Source organism: Drosophila mauritiana, chromosome X (genome assembly GCF_004382145.1).
Source record: "Drosophila mauritiana strain mau12 chromosome X, ASM438214v1, whole genome shotgun sequence".
In the NCBI taxonomy this organism is placed as follows: Eukaryota; Metazoa; Arthropoda; class Insecta; order Diptera; family Drosophilidae; genus Drosophila; species Drosophila mauritiana.
The window spans coordinates 1401224-1424394 of NC_046672.1; the positions used below are offsets into that span (position 1 = coordinate 1401224).

General features: G+C 50.4%; 1 protein-coding gene across 2 annotated transcripts in view; it reads left to right on the plus strand.

The window, feature by feature from the left end:
- Positions 1-23171, plus strand: part of LOC117146419 (microtubule-associated protein futsch) — a 55329-nt gene that overhangs the window by 21518 nt on the left and 10640 nt on the right. Inside the window, exons 4-8 of one of the 2 annotated variants that reach the window (XM_033312621.1) lie at positions 8614-8712; positions 13769-13941; positions 14001-14223; positions 14280-14438; positions 14502-23169. In XM_033312621.1, coding sequence (XP_033168512.1) covers positions 8614-8712; positions 13769-13941; positions 14001-14223; positions 14280-14438; positions 14502-23169 — 9322 coding nt within the window. The remainder of the gene's footprint in view (positions 1-8613; positions 8713-13768; positions 13942-14000; positions 14224-14279; positions 14439-14501; positions 23170-23171) is intronic. The other variant, XM_033312622.1, reaches the window with a different exon arrangement.

Below are 23171 nucleotides of genomic sequence, written 5' to 3' on the forward strand. Positions count from 1 at the left end.
CTGCCGACTTGTGCACATCTTCGGACCCACTCACACTCACTCACTCACTCGCAACGTCGACAACGTGAAAATCATGAAAATTAATTGGCAATCTGGTCCCCGATCCATCCCCTCCATTTTCCTGCTCCTGCTGAGCTTGGCACAAATTAATGTGCCGCCATTTTGAATATTGCAGTGGAGGCTCCTGCTCCGTCTGGTTCCCCGCCAACTGCTTCATTCTGCGGAGCGTTGTATGCAAATGTTTGCTCCGCAACTCCAACAGAACTCCGAAAGTCCAATAGAAGTCGGTCAGGCGGAAGCACCTCGTGATTCACTCCACTCCGCCAGTGCCGACTTGGAGCTCTGCTAATTTCATTTGGCAGTGCAATCCGGCGGTTTCTATTTGAGTTTCTGATTGATTTGAACTCATTTGTTTGAGTTGGGCCGCGGTCCTGACTTACAAGCCCTGGGCAATGGGAGCAGGTAGCTCTGATTCTACAAGAGCCCCTGATTCTTAGGGCCAACTACAGAGCAGGAGAATGAGTCTTCTTTCGATTTACTACATTTGGTAGACGGGTAGACAGTTTCGGTCATGACTCCTCAATTATAGACCATGGATTCAACGCAGCCGCTTGTGCCATGGATTACGTGGAGCATAATTAATTGTCAACTGGCACTAATTTCCACCTGCGGCCGGCAATCTTAGCTGGAGTTGAGTTTGCAGCTGGAGACGTTGAGTATAAAGTATTGGAATTCAATCGGAGGCCGTAAAATCGTTTTGCGTAATAGCACGTATCTGGCAGATACATTACTGCCAGTTGCCTCCGTAAAAAGATTCAAAGTTGATTCCTTCGCCATTTTATGCACACATATTTCGTAATTTTATGGCAGCTGCTGCCCGTGTCCGTGGACCAGTCTAAACCGGAGGATGAGGCGGAGGAAGATATAGAGGATGAGGCGGAGGCTGGCTGTGGAGAGGTGCCATCACCAGGGGTGGGCGGTGGTTGGCCATTTTCGTGGTGTGACTGCTGCAATTTTCGTTTGGCGCATTTGTGAAATTAAAAAGCTTCTTGCATCATTCTGGCCTCCTCCTCCGTCATCGCAGTCGTCGTCGCTCGCCAGCCCAGCGTCCCCGGTCGTAGTCATCAAGTGATTTGTTGGTCGCTTGCCAAGTGCAGCTGGTGACACTCGCATCCCACGGCCACATGTTCTGCCGGGCAGATGATGGTCGGGGGCAAGGAACGGCGGACCATGACTTTGAATCGGTTCTTTAATGAGCTCCTCCAATGAGCTGGGCATTAATGGATCACAATTGGTATGATGACAATTTACCAGCAAATCTGCGTGACTCTCGCAATCTTTTGTATTGGCTGTGAGTAATTTTGCTGATTTTGCGGAATGGTGGAGAACCGAGCTAAATGTCGAGAAAACCCTTTCTTCTTGAAAACCCTCTTCTCCCTTGCAGCTGAACGCGATGTTAACGCAATCTGATTTATACGTACTTTATTCACGCTCCTTATTTATGAGCCCACTGCCTGCCATTTTGTTAACCGCTTGCAAAGTCCTGCAAAGTTATGTACATTTCATTTATTCATGACTCTCGCACATAAAGTGGCGCCACCAATGGCAAAGCGCTTTATTGATTGGCTTGGGCGCTAATTGGGCGTGGCAAAGTTGAGATTGACTCGGTAAATGCATTTTGCCACGTATTAAATGGCAATTAAACTTCTTGCGGCCAAAGTAGTGCATGTTTTTGGCGCAGAATGCCGATATATATTTTACGTAAAGTGTTTATTGCTTTTCAAAAGTAAGTGTCCCTTAATTTTTCTTTTTTGGCTAGAGGGAATGAGAACATGCATAGAATTTTCAATTTCCTATCTGCCACTGGGAACGATGAAATTTTGATCACGACAAGAGCCCGCCTCGCTCCTCATCTTTCCTTGGCCCCATCCCTTCTCTACCAGTTTCCCGAGCCCTCGGCATGTGAGTGGTGTGCTGGTGAGCTTGGATCCAATTTGTCGCCTTGCCTGGGAAAATTGCGAAAAATCGTTGACAAATTGCATTTGAGACGCCCTCTTCCCCTCGCTGACTTTTTACCTTTTCGTGTCCGCATTAGCGCTTCTCCCTCTCCACTCGCCCCTCTCCGCTCGCCCCAAGCCCCTCGATTTCCCTTGCTATCGCCCAACGTTCGCTCAATACAAATTCATTTCGATTCAATCTGGCATCACCTCAGACTCAAAAAGGCGTTTCAAATGCTTTTTATTGCCCTCATGGCTAACGCTTTCTTGCCGACTTTGTATACCTGTGTGTGTGTTGTGTGTGGGCGTGGCAGATAAGACTCGGAAGTGGCACGGTTGTCCATTGTGTGCGAGGCGATATGATGAAACCTCCTACTCCTCCTCCTCCTCCTCCTCCTCCTCCTCCTCGTAGAGAACTAAGTAGTCAGCCATGAAATTGGAAAGCCATAATGGTCGAGCTCATGAAAGGACCACAAATGTGCATATGCCTTTTATGCACCCTTTGTCGACTTGTGAACTATTGTGCACTTTATGCGAATATGGAGAGTACTTCGGATGTTATGGGTTTGGAGTGCGGATAGCGGATTGCGGATTGCGGAGCTATAACTCGATGGGAGCGGTTCACTCCCAACTGCTACGATGCGATGCAAATATTTGATTACAAACTGCAATTATTGGGAAAGCGAGTGGTATCATGCTGGAAATTGATTTAGCTTATGCGTTTCCTTTCGGCAAACATTGCGAATATTTGCCGGGTAAACAGAAGAGTGAAATCAAATAAAATCAATTAGAACGTATTTTTTGCAGTGGAAATAATTACATTTTTCTTGTACTCATACACACTGCCTATCAATTCAGAAGCGATTAAAAAGGAAATATTTGATTCCTTTCACCTAATTGCTTGTTCACATGGAGTGGCGTAAATATTGAATCCCATAAATAATTAAATGCTTATGATTCAAGTGGCATTCAATCCGCCGTCAGCATCGCAAACACGTCCTTCGCCGATGAATCGCCATTATTATTGACTTTTTGATGGCATTAAAGGATAAGCCCGGCAGCTCAAGCGCCATATGAGCCATATGAGAGCTCCAGTTGCCATGTCGCTCGTTGGGAAATGCTGGCAATTATGCAATTAGTCACAAACAACTAGGATCGGTGAGGCAGGGAGACGGTTCCTTCGGGGCGTGGCACCCACAGGTGCAACTAGCTCAGTTTCCAAAGCACAATTAAACAGGAGTTGCGAATGCTAATTGAATTAAACAAGAAGGGGCTGTCAATTGGCTCCAAACTTGTCAGACCTCAGCATATCCATTATATGGCTACTAAAGTAGTTAGTTTGGCGCCACCTTTCGAGGAGTGAATATGCTATATGCTGATCATGGCTGTTTGCTGTTTGCTGTTGGCACAAGAACCCCAACCATGCACGCCTCATTCTGTGCGAGTTGAACTCGAATAATGGAAATTGCATGTCAGACCCCGAGGGTATCTGCGTATCTGGCGGATAAACTATTTTTAGCCGTCTTCGGTAAACTTGAAATCCGAGGGATGCGCGGGTCGCGCTTATTCCCGCCTGTCATACGCAAAAATCCTGCATTCGTGCGGATCGCGGACGAACACAAATTTATATTTAGCTGCTCGCGGAAAATGCTGCACTTGCAGCGGGAAATCTTTTTCGTGGCATCAACACACACACGCACACAAACACACACATACACACCCGCGAACTCATGTGCAGTCATTGTGACAGGCGCAAGTCTGTGTCAGAAATGTTGCCTCTTTTCGACTGGCGGCTCCGCTTCTATTTTTCACTCCCTCCGCTGGCAGTAAAATCGAAGAAATATAAACAAACTGAGGTGACCCGGGCAGCTACGAGTAGATGGGCAGGCAGTGGGGACGGTCAGGGGGATACGGCGGCAGTCGTGACATGTGGCAGGAGATAAAGTACGATATGAAGTGAAGGGAAGGGATTGTCCACCCCATGCCATTCCACTACCGCTGCCATCCCACCCTACCCGAAGTGGCTCCACTCCTCTGGGCGCCCAGCGATGTTTTCTGCAAGGGATCAAGGGAGTAAGGGAGGCAGGTGGCGTAGGGAAATGCTGCCCGGCGAGAATGAGTACTACAATCGGATTGCAATGCGAACTGTGAGCTGCTCGTAGTTTCCCATTCGGCAGCACTCGAATACCTCGCATTGCACTACTTAGAGTTGTATAGTTCTGCAATTGATTGACCCTACACTTGCGCAGGATAATCAACCCAGGGTATACCGAAAAACCCATCAGATATCATACAATAAAGGCTTCCACATAAGGAGCTCTTGGCTCCTGCAAGGGTATGTAGCTGTCTTCCTCGTGTCGCTGGCTTTTCTGACAGGAGCAGCACAAATCTCGCCCAGCAGGAAGCCGGGGTGCGCTATGAATGACCCTGGGGCGCAGCGGGTGGAAGGTAGGATTCGAGAAATGAAAGCTCTGCAGAAGAAGAGACGTCTCACCCGACCCACGCGTGCGGTGATAATAGAATTTCATTTTCGGGCAGATGTCAGGATACAGCCCACAAGGGCTGCCAAGCTGCCCCCGCCGAATGCTGCAACCGCACGTGGCAGGAAAACATTCATGAGCAATTTATGCAGGGTTATAAAATGCTAAAAGAGTTCACTCGCCGCCGCCCCACCCCCCCGTCGCCTAGATCTGCTTTCCTTCCATTCGGTGTGGTGTGTATTGGACGAATCGATAAAGTGACATAAATTATGCGAACCTCGCTCGCACATCCTCCGACGCCCCTCCAGCGCTAACCCCTCATCCCGCCCATTCTCGGGCTTTGTCAGCCAGTGCAATGGTCGTATTTCTATGTCACACCAGCCATCGGAAAATTGGTTAGTTCTGGCCACCTTACCAGCAGTTTCACGAATTTGCGCATTTGTATTTCATATTTGGCCAGAAGATACTCCGTCTCCCCTCCGCTGTCCCATCCTATTTGTCCTGGCTGGTCGTTAGGCTGGGTCCCCACACACGCCTGGCGGCTGTCTATAAACATTGATTAGCCATTAGGGGGAACAACACTTCAAAATATATTGCGCATTCGTCATGTATGCCAGGAGTGGGGTCAGCAGAAGAGGCACGACGGCAGGAGCGACCAGCGTTGAACATGACTCAGCAGTGGAACCGATAGTGCAAATATGAGGAGCACAAGATTACCGGGAGTGAGGACAGGGACCATAATACGCATGTCCTAATCACATGACGCAATGCTCCGAGACGCAATGGAATGGCCGAGAAGTGACCACCAGGCTATGAATTAAGCAAATTTAAGTTGGCCCACTGCTAGGTGATCGCTTTGTTGACCTCGTTTAAAGGGATACTGCCTTAAAGCGCCCACTTCCCACTTTGTCTGGGCCCTGTTCCAATTAATTACGGCTCTTATCAGGATATACATATCGCTGGCTGCGCAAAAACATCAACAGCGTGTCCGGTGTGGGATGTGGGCATGTGGAATGTTGGATGTTGGATATTCGATGGTAGATGTCCTTGTCCGTGTCCGTGTCTTTGTGCCTCGGCTCATCAAGCTCGCTTATCGGCACGGGGCAATCAGGCGCAGCATTGTTCTCGCTGCCTCACTGCCCTCCCATTGGCACTCCTGCCCTGACCTGGTCCGCATCCTCGAACTGTCACAACAAAGGATTCGCTGCGATCCGAGGAGCCGGCTATTTGCTGCGGCTCGTTTACTTAACTTTCGATTCGCTTTAATTGTTATTGCCTCTCCTTGCCAGTTTTCCACTTTTGGCCCAACCGAGGGGTATCCCGGTCCCCACTATTCGCCCACTTGGTTGGCTGTTCTTCAGCCGCAGTTCATCGTCATCCGACCCATGCTCCAGCTCCGGCTTTGCTCCACTTCTGCTGCCGCTTGAAGATTCATCATCATCTCGAGGCTGTTCTTCCTTGCCGTCCACTTCACTCAATACGCAATTAATGGGCGCAAGTGTTTAATTTCTTTTTAATGTGTTTATTATTCATTTCCAAACATTTAGCCCCTTTTCGTCAGCCGCCCCTCCAACAGTTGCACTTTCTGCCGCCCTCTTTCCGAATCTGAACCAGAGTCTGGAGTCTGGAGGGTGGGTGGTGGAGGGCAGATAGTGGCGGAGGGACTGAGGGTTCGGTAAGGCCGGAGAAGAAGCGCATTCATTTGGCTATGCAAACTTTTTCAACGCGCTTTTCTGGCTTCAAGAGCCTGGCAACAACGAACGAGCGAACAACGTCAAGTGGCTTTTTAGCTACATCAGAATCAACACAGCTCCTCCTCTTCCTCCTCCTCCTCCTCCTCCTCCTCCTCCGGCTCCCTGCCCGCCCCTCTACATGCAGAATGGCTTTTAGAGGGGGCACAGAATTATGCAACTATACTATGGTGGGCGAGGGGAACGCAGCGCAAGCCACAGAGGCGAGGCGAGACGCCTATCAGTAATCATCCATAGCACGCGGAAGCGGCGACACATACGTAGGTGTCGCCAGGATATCTGTGGGGTGGTATCTGTCCTCCGGGGCTTCGGAGGACGTGCCACCATGGAGGCCCGCAGAACCCAGGTCTCCGGACACAGGAAACAGGTGTCTGTCTGACACGGCTCTGCATTCGATTACCTGGCTCTCGGGCGCTCAATCGCAGCGAGTGCACTTTGCAATGAGTCCAAATCGAAATAAAAAACAGAACCACTGGGCCTGCGGCTCTGTGATGGAGTAGATCATGCGGTTCTGGATTATGAGCATGATGAATGCTGGCGTCCTCGTGTATCGTCAATGTTTCGGCATCCCTAAGCAGCGGAAATTGGTCACGTCCTTGATTTACCTAACTGATGTGTATGAGGTGTATGTGTATTTGCTGTGGAGCTCGAGCCCTGTGCCATTTGTACTTCAGCGAGGGCGAGTGAGTGGCTGGCGGAACTAAGCCAAAAATTAAATATAAATAAATAAATAGGCACCGAGTTTGGCCCTGGCAGCGGGCAAATTGAAGACTCACTCAAAGGTATCAACGCACAAATAATAAATGAGCACTGTCGGGGGGGCGAGGGCGAGGGGCGAGCGGCGATGGTCGAGGCTAAGTCGGAGGTTCTGACCTGAACTCGGATTAGGATTCGCCTTCGGACTTGGATTCGGATTCGGATTGGCATTCGCATTCGCAGTCGGCTTCTGTTTCTGTAGCGTTTCCGCCGCTGTCTTTCGCCTCCGTCTGAGTGGCTTCATTCGCTCGATGATTGCTCAAGAGAGCAGGACAACTAGTGTTGGGAGGACGGCCCATTCGCCTACATCCTTGCCATATATACACACATATAGATATATGCTGGCGTCGCATATCCTGGGCGCTTCCTCATTATTTTTGTGCAATCGCTGTAGGCGCTTTGACTGCCGTCTGCTCCTTTCTGGGCTGCCAACGCTTTATTCTTTGCTTTCCCTTTTGTTTGCCCACACAATGTCCCGATCCTGCCTGAATCTGGCTTTATATATATATGATGTATGTATAGTGCGAGTGGACGTGTGCGGGATGGGTGAAAAACTGTTAAGACTTTGCATTTTGTGCCTCGAGTTTACTTTTTTCAGCCGCTTTTGTTGCTGTTACCAGCCATTTGTGCAAATTGCTGCAGTGAGCGGTGAAAGGCGGCAGGCGAAAGGGTAATATTGTTATATTTTTCTGGCTTAGGCTCAGGCCAGAGCTTCCTCCGCATCCTCCGCGTCCTCATCCGTCTCCTCCTTGTGGGCTGATGATCTGAAACCATCTGCCATTCAATGATATTCCATGCCGCGGAAAGTGCTTCATTTGCATCCTACGGCGGAGGCATAAAAATGAAAGTTAAGCACTCATTAAGGCATCGTTTGAATAAGTTATTCACGACAACGACGCCAGGGTCTTCGGGGGTTCATTAAATTTCCAAGGGGCTTAGGGATAATTTACAATCTGTCAGATCTGCGAGGCATCTAGACGTGGCAGGCGAATGGAAAGTAGGGGACCTCTCGGAGCCCCTTAAACCTGTCACGTAGGGCTTAAAGTCTGAGCTTCAAGGTGCCCCAAAGGTAATTTGATTCATTTTTCCGCAAACACCTGGTCCTGCCCCTCGATCTTTTTATGCCACACTGCATCCGCATAAACACAAATTTGCCCACACATACACACAGCTAGAGGAAAACTATTGAAAATTCGGAAAAGTGGTTGGAGCATGAAAATTATGAAAGGGCAGGGCTATTCGTTTGGGCTTGTACTTGTACGTTGAAAGTCCGACTGCTGACTTAATTTGTTGACTAAATGACATAATATCAAAAGTCCAGCGCAGTCCAGTTCAACGTGGCGTATGCGTAATGGATCCCACCACTTTTCAAACCAACCCACCCTCGGCAGCTCATTTATCAAAACGGCGAATTGCCAACCATTCACAGACGCTGTGCATAATTACACACAACTAATGTGTGAGTGATTAATGGCCCCTGGGACAACGGACCAGCCACTCATCGTTTATTCACCCAGTCATGTGCGTAGTGCAAGGCTACAGTCGAAGAGCTAACTATATAACTAGCTAACTAACTAACTAACGTGCCACATCCTTACTGATCTTCTTTATCACTTTGTTTCCTTGCAGGATTCCTCTCCTGGGACGTTTCCGATTGTCACGTCGATTTGGAAGAGGAGCTCAATACAATTACACAGCATGCGCCCGAGGGCGAGGAGGCTCGTCACGGTAAGTCCAAGTTGACTACGTCATCTGCAAAACAGCTTCAATTAGCGAATCCAATCGTGGCACTCGGAGATCATCGAATTCGGATCGCATCAGGCAACAATGGCAAATGTGGCAAATTACAAAATTTATTCCAGCGAATTATTACGACAATTGTCTCCGCACAACAGCCAAAGGGCAGCGGGGGGAGCTTGGTGGCCAGGGGGCATGGGCCCGGATAAACAACAATTGAATGCACAAAGCCGAAAGCTCGACGTTTTCATGCTTTGTTGTTTTGGCTTTTGTGATGAAGCCGGCCCAAAAGCAGCTGCCAAACGAGAGGCTGTATTTTCATTTGTCCAAGTGCAACAGCAGCAGCTTCATCGTCGTCCTCATCCTCATCGCCATCACCATCACCATTACCATCATCATCGTCATCATCATCGACAGGAGCAACAATAAGCTGGCTGACGGGTCTGTTGTCTTTGCGGATTAGGCTAAAACGATGTTGAAGCTCACTCAAGTGGCTGCCACTGCATCAACCAAGTCCCGCTTCCGCGCTCTTCGCGGCTCTATTTGCCCCCTTTGTTGACTCGCACTGGAGATGATTGGGATTTTCTTCCTCCCACCCTCCTGTAGTTCTTAAAAGCCGCCCTATTTGATCAAAATCCCGCAGCCTGAGTACTCACAGATTGCGGCAACGGTTTCTTGCAAGCATTAAACTGCGACCTTCTACCTTGAAGTTTTCCGTGCTGTGCAGCAACTTGAAAACATGGTAGCGATCTAAAACTATGAAAGTAGTATTAACGTAGTAGTTCCTTTCCTCTAGGTGTCCAATATGTTATTATAGTTTTCGAAATGCAAATACAAATTCCTATGATTTCTCGAGCCCAGCTTTGAATGCCAGCATGAAAGAACTCACCTTGGAGGGCATTATTCTCCAGCGACAATGAAACGAAAGTACGTTTAAAAGGACTGGAACTTGGCAGTGATAAGGCGCGTTCTTCTTCATAGCAGGCCTCTCGTTCGACGGCACCGCCTATGGCGATGGCGATGCCGAGGCGTTGTCCTTGAAGGACATGCTAAGTGCAACACCTGCGATGAATGCCCTCCATTTAGCCATTGTCCGGATGGGGAAAAGTTGGCAACGACAGCGGGCCTTCCATTTTCCATTTGCTCTCGCAATCGCATTTTGTTTGCGTTCCCTCCTCGAAACTACTCAAACAAAATTCTGAAGTGGCGCCGCCACAGAGCGGTCCAAAGCCCAATAATGATGGTGCAACAACAGCCATAAGCATACCCAGAGTGCCGCCAGGGCAGCCGGCAAAACTGGAGCCGGATGGTGGCCGGTGCACTTGAGTCGCGATTGAGAACACAGAATGCACTGAATGCTCTCGCTTCGCTTGGCGCATTGTACTCGCCCAAGATCCCCATTGGCGCGCTGGATGAAAAGAGGAATCCAGGCAAAGGGCCGATGGTGTCCAAATTGTCCACCTTCCTGCGTGGATGCCTTCAAACGACAGTTACTTCCTCCCCACCACCACTCGGTCACAAGCACCTTGTTTATGTACCCACCCAGCTCCTGGCTTCTCGACGTGCATGGCCAAAGTTTGCCACAGGTCTGGACACTGACTGACCCTCAGTCCCACCAGAAACGCTCCCCTTAGTGCTCCATGCAGCTAAAGTTTCGGAGTGGGGCGTTAAAAGTTAGCTGACTTTTAAAGTGCAGCCTATCAGGAAAACGCTCCCTCGAGTTCCAGAAATGATGATCCAACTTGGGTGGGAAAAGTTGACGAACGCTGCTCTTGTTTTTGCTCGCCTTCCTGGGTTAAGAACAAGGCCTGCTTTGCATTCCGGCGATCCTCCCGCTCTTTACCTACCATAGTCATACTTGTACTCGTACTTGACTCAGCACGCTCTGCGGATTATCTGGGGATTTAGACACATTCTTATCGTGCCTAAGCCAAAACCCACATAAGCAATCAAAGGACGGGCTGATGAGATGAGGGGCCGTGCCACAATAGAACACCCAAGCCTTATCCCGAACCGACCCGAGCAGCAGACCCAGCCCAACCTGTAAAGCCATACAAATTCTTGAGATAAAACGCATGCAAAATTGATAGAAAGATAGAGTCCGTCCGTGCCGAGGACGTACGAGTGCACACACAGGGAGCCACTGCTACTGCTAAGGAAAGTGAGTGGGAGTCACGCACACAGGCGTGTCCACAAGGCCGTATTGACAATGGGCAATGGGTAATGGGCATGTGTGTCCTGAGGCCCTGGTTTTTGTTGTTGTGTGGCTGGCTCATGCATAATTCAGCCGGAGGGGAACGTGATGGGTTATATAGTGGCTTGAGGGGGGGTGCAGCCTGCCAGACTGACTAACTGACACGCCCACACGAAAATTCTTTTCTCCTCCGATTTGCATACGAAGTGGAAAAGCGAGGGAAGTGGGAAGTGTGTGGGCGTTGGTGGCAAGTGGTCTGGTCCAGCCGCAGCGATAAGCAAATTAACCACTGTGATGTGGGGCGAGATGCATCGAGGAGTGGCCGCAGTAGATAAAGGAGTGCCTGCTCCTCACCGGCTTCCGCCTTTCCGGATGCGGGTAACATGTTGACGGGACATCAATTAATATCATCGAGGAGGAAGCAGCTGCCGTCCGTCATTTGAGGAGGCTCCTCGTCTTTTTTAATACTGAGGGGGGGGTGCGGTGATGGCAGTGGGAACACATCGCTTGACGTTTACAACATGTTATTGGCTTTGTTCAACAGGAGCTGCTCCGTCCGAAGCGCAGGACCACCTGCATTTACGTAACCAGAGTAGATTCCAGCACATTATGTGGCCTGATTAATGATGCCAGCAATGCCGATAGCTCTGGCCGATGGTTGATACCGACACATGGATGCCACGAGCTACCATTCCATTCCTCCTCTCTCTAGAAGTGCAGCCGAAACCGCTAATGCAACTATCATCACCATAATTCCCAGGGATTAGTGCTGTGGACATTCATAAATATGGCCGTGCTGCCGGGTCGGGATAAGCGCACCCAGTTAAGGCGCTTCCCCACTCGGGGGAGGGAGCTTAATGCAAGGGGTGGGGCCAGGACGAGCTGTGGCACATTCACGGCTACATGAGTATGTACATAATTTATAAGCTGAGCGAGGCAGGCCGTCCACTGGTCATATGTGAGCCACAGAACTGACAAGTGGGGATACATTATTAATGTGCTTTTGGAGGAAACCATTGGGGCATGTTTCTCCCATTTAAAACTGGACACTAAGATGTATGAATACAAACCAGTCTCTCTCCGGACTGCACTATTTCAGTTTAATCCCAATGAGTTTCCTTATTATTTAATTTGGAAGAGTTCTCCGCGTCTTTTTCGTGGGCGTCCGAAAGAGGAGGCCGCAAAGGTCATTAGAAACTTTTTTAACACGTGCGCATTGGTTTTACAGTAAACATTTCCAACTGCGGTGGGTTCAAAAGTGGGTGTAACTGGGCGGTGGTGCAGAGGAGGGCTGACCGGCGCCTGTAACTGTAATTACTTTGGAGCCAAACAAAAAGGCCAAAAAAAAAACAACGAAATCATGAAACACAAAAAGTTTCCGCCTGCTGCTGTTATCCAAATTTTTACCCATTTCTCCCTTGGTTTCGCAAAAAGTTCGTAACTCTGGCCAAGACTAGTTCCGAAAGCCGGTTGCAGCTATTAACGGTTAATGTGGTGCCATGCTGCCACTTTGGCTCGAGATGCGGATAGAATCCTGCCCAGCTATTCCCACCCCTCAAAACTTAAAACTTAACTTAAAACCCTACTGCGTTGCTCCACCATCGCCACTGGGTACTGACTGACCACTTACTGCAACTTTGGATCTGTATCCTGGTCAGCTTTGGCGCCTCTTAAAGTGGACCACACCCTGCTTGACAACAAACCGATCTCCACCGCCCATGTCAAACTTTCAAGTGCCCACCATCTATATTTGAACTAAAAGTTTTTCCGAGGAGTATTCTACTGCAGATAGATAGAAGGCACAAAAGGACACCACCAAGATCTTCTTTCTCAGGACGCGGCATCCTCACCCTAGGTATAAACTAGGCATTCCTACGATTGTGTCCTGTGCATGGGACAGCAGCGAGCAGCAGAGGTGGAGACAGAGGTCTACCTGAGTTCGCAATATTGCGTATACGCACGGTAGGCCTAGTCACTGCGTTAAATATAAGCAGCAGGAGGGCACAGAAAGTCCGGTTGGCTGGCGGGGACCTTCATTTATGTGGAGAGCAAGGGGACACACACGCCACGAGGCCAACAGCTGGCCGAAGCCATACAAGCCAACTGACTGCCATCCACCAATGCTCTTGTCTTGTATTTTTTACGCGTACGTGGGCACGTTTGACCACTGCTGCTGGGGGTGGTGGTGCACCCAACCATCCACTTATCCGCTCACGTCCACCCTGGACGTTGGCTTGTCAACGACTATTTGGTGCGGAAAGTGCGTAAATTATTTACGCATATACACATACGCGTATATATGTCGGACGAGGGCGGCCAAAAACCTCATCACAGCCCTCATCTGCGCCGTCATTATCATCGTCATTACCGTGGTGCGCTAAGGGTGGTGGCCAAGGTCGCCGGCAAGGTCGCTCCGACGTGCACAGAGGGCTTAATTAAAGCATTAAAATTAAAGATTCATTAAATAATTTCTAGCCGTGGCAACTGCGCCTCGGGGGACGCTGCTCTGGAAGCAGTCGAGACAATAAAGCTTGACAATTCAAACCCACTTGATACGTCGTGCGTGCTCGAGTCCATGTCCGTGCCTGGCAGCCCGGGCATCGCTTATATCTCTGGCAGCACCTCTGACACTTCGGCTATCCGTTCATTGGGGGCGTGGGGGTAGTGCATTGTGCTTCACCCAAAAGACTGCGGCGGAGTTACTGCCCTGCCAGAAGGAGGTCAGCTCACAAAAAGGGTTGAAGCAATGTCATAGCTCCATTCCCGCTATAGAATGTGGTTGAGGCAAATATAAGGAAATATTCACATCAAAATCGGATGACGGAACAACTTTTTTCACGACCCTCTTTTCAGGCGAGCGGCTCATCCAGTATGCCAGCGAGAATCTGGTCACGGAGGTGCTCATCCACCCGCAGTACAATACGCTGATCCAGTGCATGCGAAACCTGCTTAGCAGTTTCACCCGCCACCGGCACATCATCCACGCCGGCTACACCTTCAGTGGCAATGGTTCCTGGATATTGCAGGTGGATATTGTTGGTGCCCCTTTTTCTGACAAAGGGTGCTCATACCCATCTATTTGCAGGACGGAACCTTCTCGGTGGCGGACTTCTCTGAGGCCTTCCAGGAGCACGACGTACAAAGGGTGATTCGGGCCTATGCCGACACCATCACCATGAACATTCACTGCGCGGACGCGGGTCTATGGCACACATTGCCCGAGAAGGCCTTTGCCCGCCAGTGCCGGATACGGATCAATCCCGTGGACGTCCTGGACACGAGCAGCGAGTGCATCAACGGATTCATTGGTAAGACTGTGCACACTATTTCCGATGCATCATTTATCAAGGTCGTTCTTCTGCAGATTACCTCGCGCCCATGGTGATGCCAACCTCGCTGAGGGAGCTGCTTGAGACCTCGGACGTGGTGGGCAACATCCGCTTTACCCATCCAACGTTATATGTCTTCCCCGGCGGCCAGGGTGACGCGGCGCTTTTCGGGATCAACGGCTTTAACATGCTTGGTAGGTATAGCACATATATTGAGTAAATGCAATCTAATCCCCTCCTGTCCTTTTTCGACGCAGTTGACGGTGGCTTCAACCGGAAGGCGTGCTTCTGGGACTTCGCCCGGCACCTAGACCGACTGGACGCGGTTCTGATGACCCGCTTGAACAACAGCAACGTGCAGGGTCTGGGAGCGGTCGTGTCGCGCAAGCGGGACGCTCACGTCTACCCCCAGATCGGGCACTTTTTCGGCAATGTACCTGACCGCAAGGGGCTGCCCAGCCCCGACGGCGATAAGGACCGCGATCCACTTCTGATCGATTTATTCGAGCGTGGGCACGGTATCGTTAGTGACCTGAAGGCACTGGATCTAAAGCCACAGGGCTGCTACCGCAACCAGGAGCCGGTCAACCTCTATCACAAGGTCGGCCACGGCACTCTGGATATGTATGTGATAAGTCCAGCGCGTGACTCAAAGGAAGTGAAGGAGTTTCTCCAGAAGTGGCATGCCGGCGACCAGCGGCTCTTTGCCGCCCGGGATTCGCGCGACTTTAACTTCCCACTGCAAAACTTGGTATCTATTTGTGCCCTGCTTGTTTGGCAGCCAGCCAACCCGGACGACACTATCACTCGCATTCTCTTCCCGGGTAGCACACCCGACTTTAAAATCCAGGAGGGCCTAGAAAAGCTAAAGCATCTGGAATTCATGAAGCACTCCACATGCACAGCAAAGTCAATTGCCCCAGCCATCCAGACCGTGACCTCAACTCGCAAGAGCTTAAAATCGGCCATCGAAGCGACTCCAGCCCCGCCCAGCGCCAGTTACAAGACTACAAAGTTCAGTCCGGTGGCAAGTGCCGCTCTTGCCGTCCAGCATCCGCAGCAGCAGGATAACAAAGCAAAGGAAGCTGCGGCTGCGGCTGCTGCTGCTGCAGCTGCTTCTGCAGCTATTATTGCCCGGGCCAAAGCCGATTCCATGGACACGGATGCTGAACCGGAACACGAGGCAGACCCCGAACCTGCTGACACTGGGGACGAGGCTGGTCCCACAGAGCCGGAGCCTGAGGCGGAGACTGAACCCGAACCCGAACATGAACCCGAAGCGGAGCAGGACAAAGATGTTGGTGAGGAGAAGAAAGTGGAAGTGTTAATCATGAAGCCCCAGCAGGCGACAGTACCTGCAGTAGTCGCATCATCTGGTAAGGATGGAGTAGATGCAGCTTCTGCCGATGCTACGCCCACCGGCAAACTGAGCAAAGCGTCAGCCAAGGGCAAGGCGGATAAGCCGCGGGCTGAGGTTAAGCCGGTGGTACGCTCCCGCATCGACACCAAGCCCCCCAAGTCCATGGACCGGAAACTAGCCAAACGGGATGAGAAAAAAAGCTCGCCCACAGCTACGCCGGCTGCCAGGGCACCCGTTGCCCGAGATGCCAAGCCTAAAGTTTTGAGCCGCCCAGCAACCAAGTCCAGTCCCAGTAGCACTCCTGCTAAGAGTGCCAAGGAGGCCAACAACCGGAAGGTGCTCGAGTCCAAGCAGCAGGCGGCTCGAGTGCAGGCCACCAGCACCGTCTCTAGGCGAGTTACAAGCACTGCCAGTGAAAGGCGAGTCCAACAGCAGACGGAAGCAAAGACAGCGGTTACTGGGGCCACCCAAGCGACCCAGAGGAAACCAATCTCAAGGAGACCTCGTGGCGTTTCGCCCTCGAAGCGGGCACCAGCACCCGGAAGTCCGGTGAAGCAGGCGAAGCCAAAGGCGGCAGACTTAAAAAAGGCACGTTTGGACAAGGGAGGCACCACCGACTCTAGTCTGGTGTCCACCCCCTCCGCAGATGAAGCCACGGCTGCCAAGAAACTTCAAGATCTAACCGCTTCTCAGGAACTGGACGCAGAGAAGCAGCGTGAGTTGGACGACCTTAAGGAGGAGCAGGAGGTGGTACGGGAAATAGAAGCGGTGTTTAGTCGTGATGAAATGAAACGACAGCAGCACCAACAGATCAAGGCCGAGCTCCGAGAAATGCCTGCCGAAGGAACCGGCGATGGTGAAAATGAGCCTGATGAAGAGGAGGAGTACCTGATCATCGAAAAGGAGGAAGTGGAGCAGTATACCGAAGACTCGATCGTTGAACAGGAAAGCAGCATGACCAAGGAAGAGGAGATCCAGAAGCACCAGCGCGACTCACAGGAATCAGAGAAGAAGCGCAAGAAGAGCGCCGAAGAGGAGATCGAGGCGGCCATTGCCAAAGTAGAAGCCGCTGAGCGTAAAGCGCGACTAGAGGGTGCCTCTGCGAGGCAGGATGAATCGGAACTGGACGTTGATCCGGAGCAGAGCATGATAAAAGCTGAGGTGCAGGATATCATTGCCACTGCCAAGGATATTGCCAAGTCACGCACCGAGGACCAATTGGCGAAGCCCGCCGAGGAGGAGCTCTCATCGCCAACCCCCGAGGAGAAGCTAAGCAAAAAGACTTCGGATACGAAGGACGATCAAATCGGAGCCCCAGTAGATGTTCTACCAGTCAATCTTCAAGAAAGCCTACCCGAAGAAAAGTTCTCGGCTACCATTGAGTCGGGGGCCACCACTGCTCCTACACTACCCGAGGATGAACGAATTCCGCTGGATCAGATAAAAGAGGACCTCGTGATCGAGGAGAAATATGTGAAGGAAGAAACCAAGGAAGCGGAGGCCATCGTGGTGGCCACCGTACAGACTCTTCCCGAAGCAGCTCCATTGGCAATCGATACCATCCTTGCCTCCGCCACCAAAGATGCCCCCAAAGACGCCAACGCTGAGGTTTTAGGCGAGCTGCCCGACTCAGGCGAACGAGTGCTGCCCATGAAGATGACATTTGAGGCCCAGCAGAACCTCCTGCGCGATGTCATCAAAACGCCTGACGAAGTTGCAGATTTACCCGTCCATGAGGAAGCCGATCTTGGGCTATACGAGAAGGACAGTCAGGACACCGGCGCCAAAAGTATCTCCCATAAAGAGGAGTCCGCGAAGGAAGAAAAGGAGACGGACGACGAAAAGGAGAATAAGGTAGGAGAGATCGAATTGGAGGATGAACCGAATAAGGCGGACATCTCTCACGTACTACTCAAAGAGTCAGTACAAGAAGTGGCCGAGAAAGTCGTGGTTGTTGAAACTACAGTGGAGAAAAAGCAGGAGGAGAAGCTGACCCTCGAAACCGAGAAGATTGTGGAAGCCACTACAGTCACTACCCAAGAAAAGCAGGCAGATCTAATGGGGCAGGTAAAGGATAAAGAAGAGCATGGACAAAAAGTAGAGTCTGGAATCATTACCGAAAAGGAAGCCAAAAAGTCGGCTAGCACTCCCGAGGAAAAGGAGACCAGCGACATTACATCCGATGATGAGCTTCCAGCCCAACTGGCGGAACCGACCACTGTGCCACCCAAATCAGCTAGAGACCGCGGAGACACCGGCTCCATTGACAGTCCCCCCACCATTGAGGAGGCCATTGAAGTAGACGTGCAAGCCAAGCAAGAAGTCCAAAAACCTGTGCCAGCTCCGGAGGAGGCTATCAAGACGGAAAAGTCACCACTTGCCTCAAAGGAGACCTCCCGACCTGAATCTGCGACAGGAAGCGTCAAGGAAGACACTGCGCAGCCGGAATCCAAGAAATCCCCAGTACCCTCCCGACCTGAATCTGAGGCAAAGGATAAGAAGTCTCCACTCGCTTCAGGAGAAGTTTCTCGACCGGAATCTGTAGCGGAAAGCGTCAAAGATGAAGCAGGAAAAGCAGAGAGTCGACGAGAATCCATTGTCAAAACTCATAAGGATGAAAGTTCTCTTGATAAAGCAAACGAGCAGGAAAGGCGTCGCGAATCTCTTGCGGAAAGCATCAAGCCAGAAAGTGAAAAAGATGAAAAGTCTGCCTTGGCATCGAAAGAAGCCTCTAGACCAGAATCTGTGGCAGAAAGCATAAACGTCGAGGCAGAAAAGTCAAAGGAGCCGTCCCGCCGCGAATCCATCGCAGAAAGCTTAAAGGCGGAGAGTACGAAAGATGAAAAATCTGCTCCTCCCTCTAAAGAAGCTTCGCGGCCAGGATCAGTGGTAGAAAGTGTTAAAGGTGAGACTGAAAAGTCGAAGGAACCATCGCGACGGGAGTCAAATGCTGAAAGTGCCAAGCCCGCTATTGAATCTAGGGAAGTCTCACGACCCGAATCGGTAATTGATGGTATCAAAGACGAATCTGCGAAGCCCGAGAGTCGTCGTGATTCCCCCCTTGCCTCAAAAGAGGCTTCCCGGCCAGGTTCTGTATTGGATAGCGTCAAAGATGAACCAATTAAATCCACAGAAGAGAGTCGCCGTGAGTCGGTGGCGGAAAGCGTCAAAGCAGATAGTACAAAGGACGAAAAGTCCCCACTTGCGTCCAAGGATATATCGCGACCAGAATCGTCTGTGGAAAATGTGATGGATGCAGTAGGAACATCTGCAGAGCGGTCGCAACCAGAATCCGTAACTGCCTCCAGGGATGTCTCTAGACCGGAATCAGTAGCGGAAAGTGAAAAGGATGACACTGACAAACCTGAATCTGTTGTGGAAAGCGTTATTCCTGCTTCCGATGTTGTTGAAAGCGAGAAAGATGCGGCTGATAAAGAAAAAGGTGTTTTCGTATCAGTTGAAAGTAGAAAGCCAGATAGCCCTTCTGAGGCCATCTCCAGGCCAGGATCCGTAGTAGAAAGCGTAAAGCCTGAGAGCCGGCGTGAGTCTTCTACTGAAATCGTTATTCCAAGCAATACAAAGGACTCCAAGGAACCATCCAGACCAGAATCAAAAGTAGAAAGCCTTAAAGATGAATCTGAAGTATTAAAGAGTCCTTCCCGACGAGCGTCTGTGGCAGAAAGCGACAAATCTTCACAGCCATTAAAGGAGGCTTCTAGGCCAGAATCCGCTGTGGGTAGTTTGAAAGATGAGGGTATGTCAAAAGAACCATCTCGACGTGAGAGCGTAAAAGATGGAGCTGCCCAATCACCACGGGAGACTTCTCGTCCCGCGTCCGTTGCAGAAAGTGCCAAGGATGGGGCTGATGATCTAAAGGAACTGTCTAGACTCGAATCGACGACCCAAATATATGAAGAGGGAAGTATAAAAGATGAAAAATCACCTTTGGCCTCCAAGGAAGCTTCGAGACCAGCATCCGTTGCAGAAAGTGTGAAGGATGAAGCTGAGAAGTTCAAGGAAGAATCAAGGCGAGAGTCGATAGCTGAAAAATCACCTTTGGCCTCCAAGGAAGCTTCCAGACCAGCATCCGTTGCAGAAAGTGTATTAGATGAAGCAGAGAAGTCTAAGGAACCATCACCTTTGGCCTCTAAGGAAGCTACCAGGCCCACTTCCGTTGCAGAAAGTGTAAAGGATGGAGCTGAAAAGTCCAAGGAAGAATCAAGGCGAGAGTCGGTGGCCGAAAAGTCACCTCTGGAATCTAGTGAAGCTTCCAGACCAGCATCCGTTGCAGAAAGTGTAAAGGATGGAGCTGAAAAGACCAAGGAAGAATCAAGGCGAGAGTCGGTGGCCGGAAAGTCACCTTTGGCCTCTAAGGAAGCATCCAGACCAGCATCCGTTGCAGAAAGTGTAAAGGATGGAGCTGAAAAGTCCAAGGAAGAATCAAGGCGAGAGTCGGTGGCCGAAATGTCACCTTTGGCCTCTAAGGAAGTATCCAGACCAGCATCCGTTGCAGAAAGTGTAAAGGATGGAGCTGAAAAGTCCAAGGAAGAATCAAGGCGAGAGTCGGTGGCCGAAAAGTCACCTTTGGCCTCTAAGGAAGCATCCAGACCAGCATCCGTTGCAGAAAGTGTAAAGGATGGAGCTGAAAAGTCCAAGGAAGAATCAAGGCGAGAGTCGGTGGCCGAAAAGTCACCTTTGGCCTCTAAGGAAGCATCCAGACCAGCATCCGTTGCAGAAAGTGTAAAGGATGGAGCTGAAAAGTCCAAGGAAGAATCAAGGCGAGAGTCGGTGGCCGAAAAGTCACCTTTGGCCTCTAAGGAAGCATCCAGACCAGCATCCGTTGCAGAAAGTGTAAAGGATGGAGCTGAAAAGTCCAAGGAAGAATCAAGGCGAGAGTCGGTGGCCGAAATGTCACCTTTGGCCTCTAAGGAAGTATCCAGACCAGCATCCGTTGCAGAAAGTGTAAAGGATGGAGCTGAAAAGTCCAAGGAAGAATCTAGGCGAGAGTCGATAGCCGAAAAATCTCCTTTGCCCTCCAAGGAAGCTTCCAGACCAGCATCCGTTGGAGACAGTGTAAAGGATGAAGCTGAAAAGTCCAAGGAAGAATCAAGGCGAGAGTCGGTGGCCGAAAAATCACCTTTGGCCTCTAAGGAAGCATCCAGACCAGCATCCGTTGCAGAAAGTGTAAAGGATGGAGCTGAAAAGTCCAAGGAAGAATCTAGGCGAGAGTCGATAGCCGAAAAATCTCCTTTGCCCTCCAAGGAAGCTTCCAGACCAGCATCTGTTGGAGACAGTGTAAAGGATGAAGCTGAAAAGTCCAAGGAAGAATCAAGGCGAGAGTCGGTGGCCGAAAACTCACCTTTGGAATCTAAGGAAGCTTCCAGACCAGTATCCGTTGCAGAAAGTATAAAGGATGGAGCTGAAAAGTCCAAGGAAGAATCCAGGCGAGAGTCGGCGGCCGAAAAGTCACCTTTGGAATCTAAGGAAGCTTCCAGACCAGTATCCGTTGCAGAAAGTATAAAGGATCAAGCTGACAAGTACAAGGAAGATTCTAGGCGAGAGTCGATAGCCGAAAAATCTCCTTTGCCCTCCAAGGAAGCTTCCAGACCAGCTTCCGTTGCAGAAAGTCTTAAGGGCGAAGCTGAAAAGTCTAAGGAAGAATCACCTTTGGCCTCTAAGGAAGCTTCCAGACCAGCATCCGTTGCAGAAAGTGTAAAGGATGAAGCTGAGAAGTCCAAGGAAGAATCTAGGCGAGAGTCGATAGCCGAAAAGTCCCCTTTGACCTCCAAGGCAGCTTCCAGACCAGCTTCAGTTGCAGAAAGTTATATAGATGAAGCTGAGAAGTCGAAGCACGAATCTAGGAGGGAGTCGATAGCCGAAAGCGGTAAGGCGGAGAGTATCAAGGGTGAACAATCTCCTCTAGCATCAAAGGAAGTGTCAAGGCCCGATTCTGTTGCGGAAAGCGTTAAGGACGATGTTGTTAAGCCAGAAAGTCGGCGCGAATCTGTTGCAGAGATTGTTACACACAAAGAAGCTAAGGAAGAGAAATCACCTTTGAAGGAATTTTCACGACCAGAGTCTGTGGCGGAGAGTGTTAAAGACGATCCTGTCAAATCCAAGGAACCATCCCGTCGAGAATCTGTAGCAGGAAGTGTCACAGCGGAAGGTGCTCGAGACGACACATCTCCTTTTGCGTCAAAGGAAGCGTCAAGGCCAGAATCTGTGGTTGACAGCGTTAAGGACGAAGCTGAAAAGCAAGAAAGTCGTCGCGAATCTAAAACAGATAGTGTTGCACCATTGTCTATGACGGAGACTATTAGGGAAGACGCCGACCAACCCAAAAAGCCATCACAAGGAGAAAGTCGAAGAGAATCGATTGCTGAAAGCATAAAGGCCTCCAGTCCTAGGGACAAGGAGTCTCCATTGGCTTCGGAAGATGCCTCTAGGCCACGATCTGTAGCTGAAAGTGTTAATGACGATCTTGATAAACCTCAATACATTAAGGACGACAAGTCCACAGAGCACTCCCGACTCGAATCACTAGCGGATAAGTCTGCTGTTCCATCAGAAAAGTTTGTTTCTCGACCAGTATCTGTGGCCAGTGACCATGAAGCTGCCGAAGCTGTTGAGGATGATGCAAAGAGTTCCATCTCTCCCAAAGATAAATCCCGTCCAGGTTCTGTTGCTGAAACTGTATCATCTCCAATTGAGAAAGCACCAATAGAGTTCTCAAAGATTGAAGTCGTAGAAAAGTCCAACCTAGCTCTTAGCCTACAAGCTGGCTCAGGTAAACTGCAAACGGATTCTAGTCCTGTTGACGTGGCCGAGGGAGACTTTTCGCATGTGGTCGCTTCGGTTTCCACCGTCACGCCCACACTTACGAAACCTGCAGAACTCGCAAAGATTGGTGCAGCTATAACGGTCTCGTCTCCTGTAGACGAGGCTCCAAGAACTCCATCTGCGCCAGAGCATATATCCCGAGCAGATTCACCCGCAGAATATGCGAGTGAAGAGATTGCCAGTCAAGACAAATCACCACAAGTTTCGAAGGAGTCCTCACGACCAGCGTCGGTTACAGAAAGCAAAGATGACGCTGCGCAGCTAAAAAGTTCTGTGGAAGATCTTAGATCTCCAGTTGCCTCCACGGAAATTTCTCGCCCAGCATCAGTGGGAGAGACAGCATCATCGCCCATTGAGGAAGCACCCAAAGACTTCGCGGAATTTGAGCAGTCCGTGAAAGCAATGCTGCCCTTGACTATTGAACTGAAGGGTAGTCTCCCAACGTTGTCGAGCCCTGTAGATGTGGCTCATGGTGACTTCCCCCAGACTTCAACCCCCACAAGCTCCCCAACTGCAGCTCCAGTCCAACCAGCTGAACTCTCTAAAGTCGACATTGAGAAGACAGCATCAAGTCCGATAGACGAGGCTCCGAAATCAGTACTTGGATCTCCGCCAGAAGAGCGTCCAGAATCTCCTGCAGAAAGTGCCAAGGATGCAGCTGAATCGGTGGAAAAATCCAAGGATGCATCACGTCCACCATCTGTAGTTGAAAGCACTAAGGCGGATA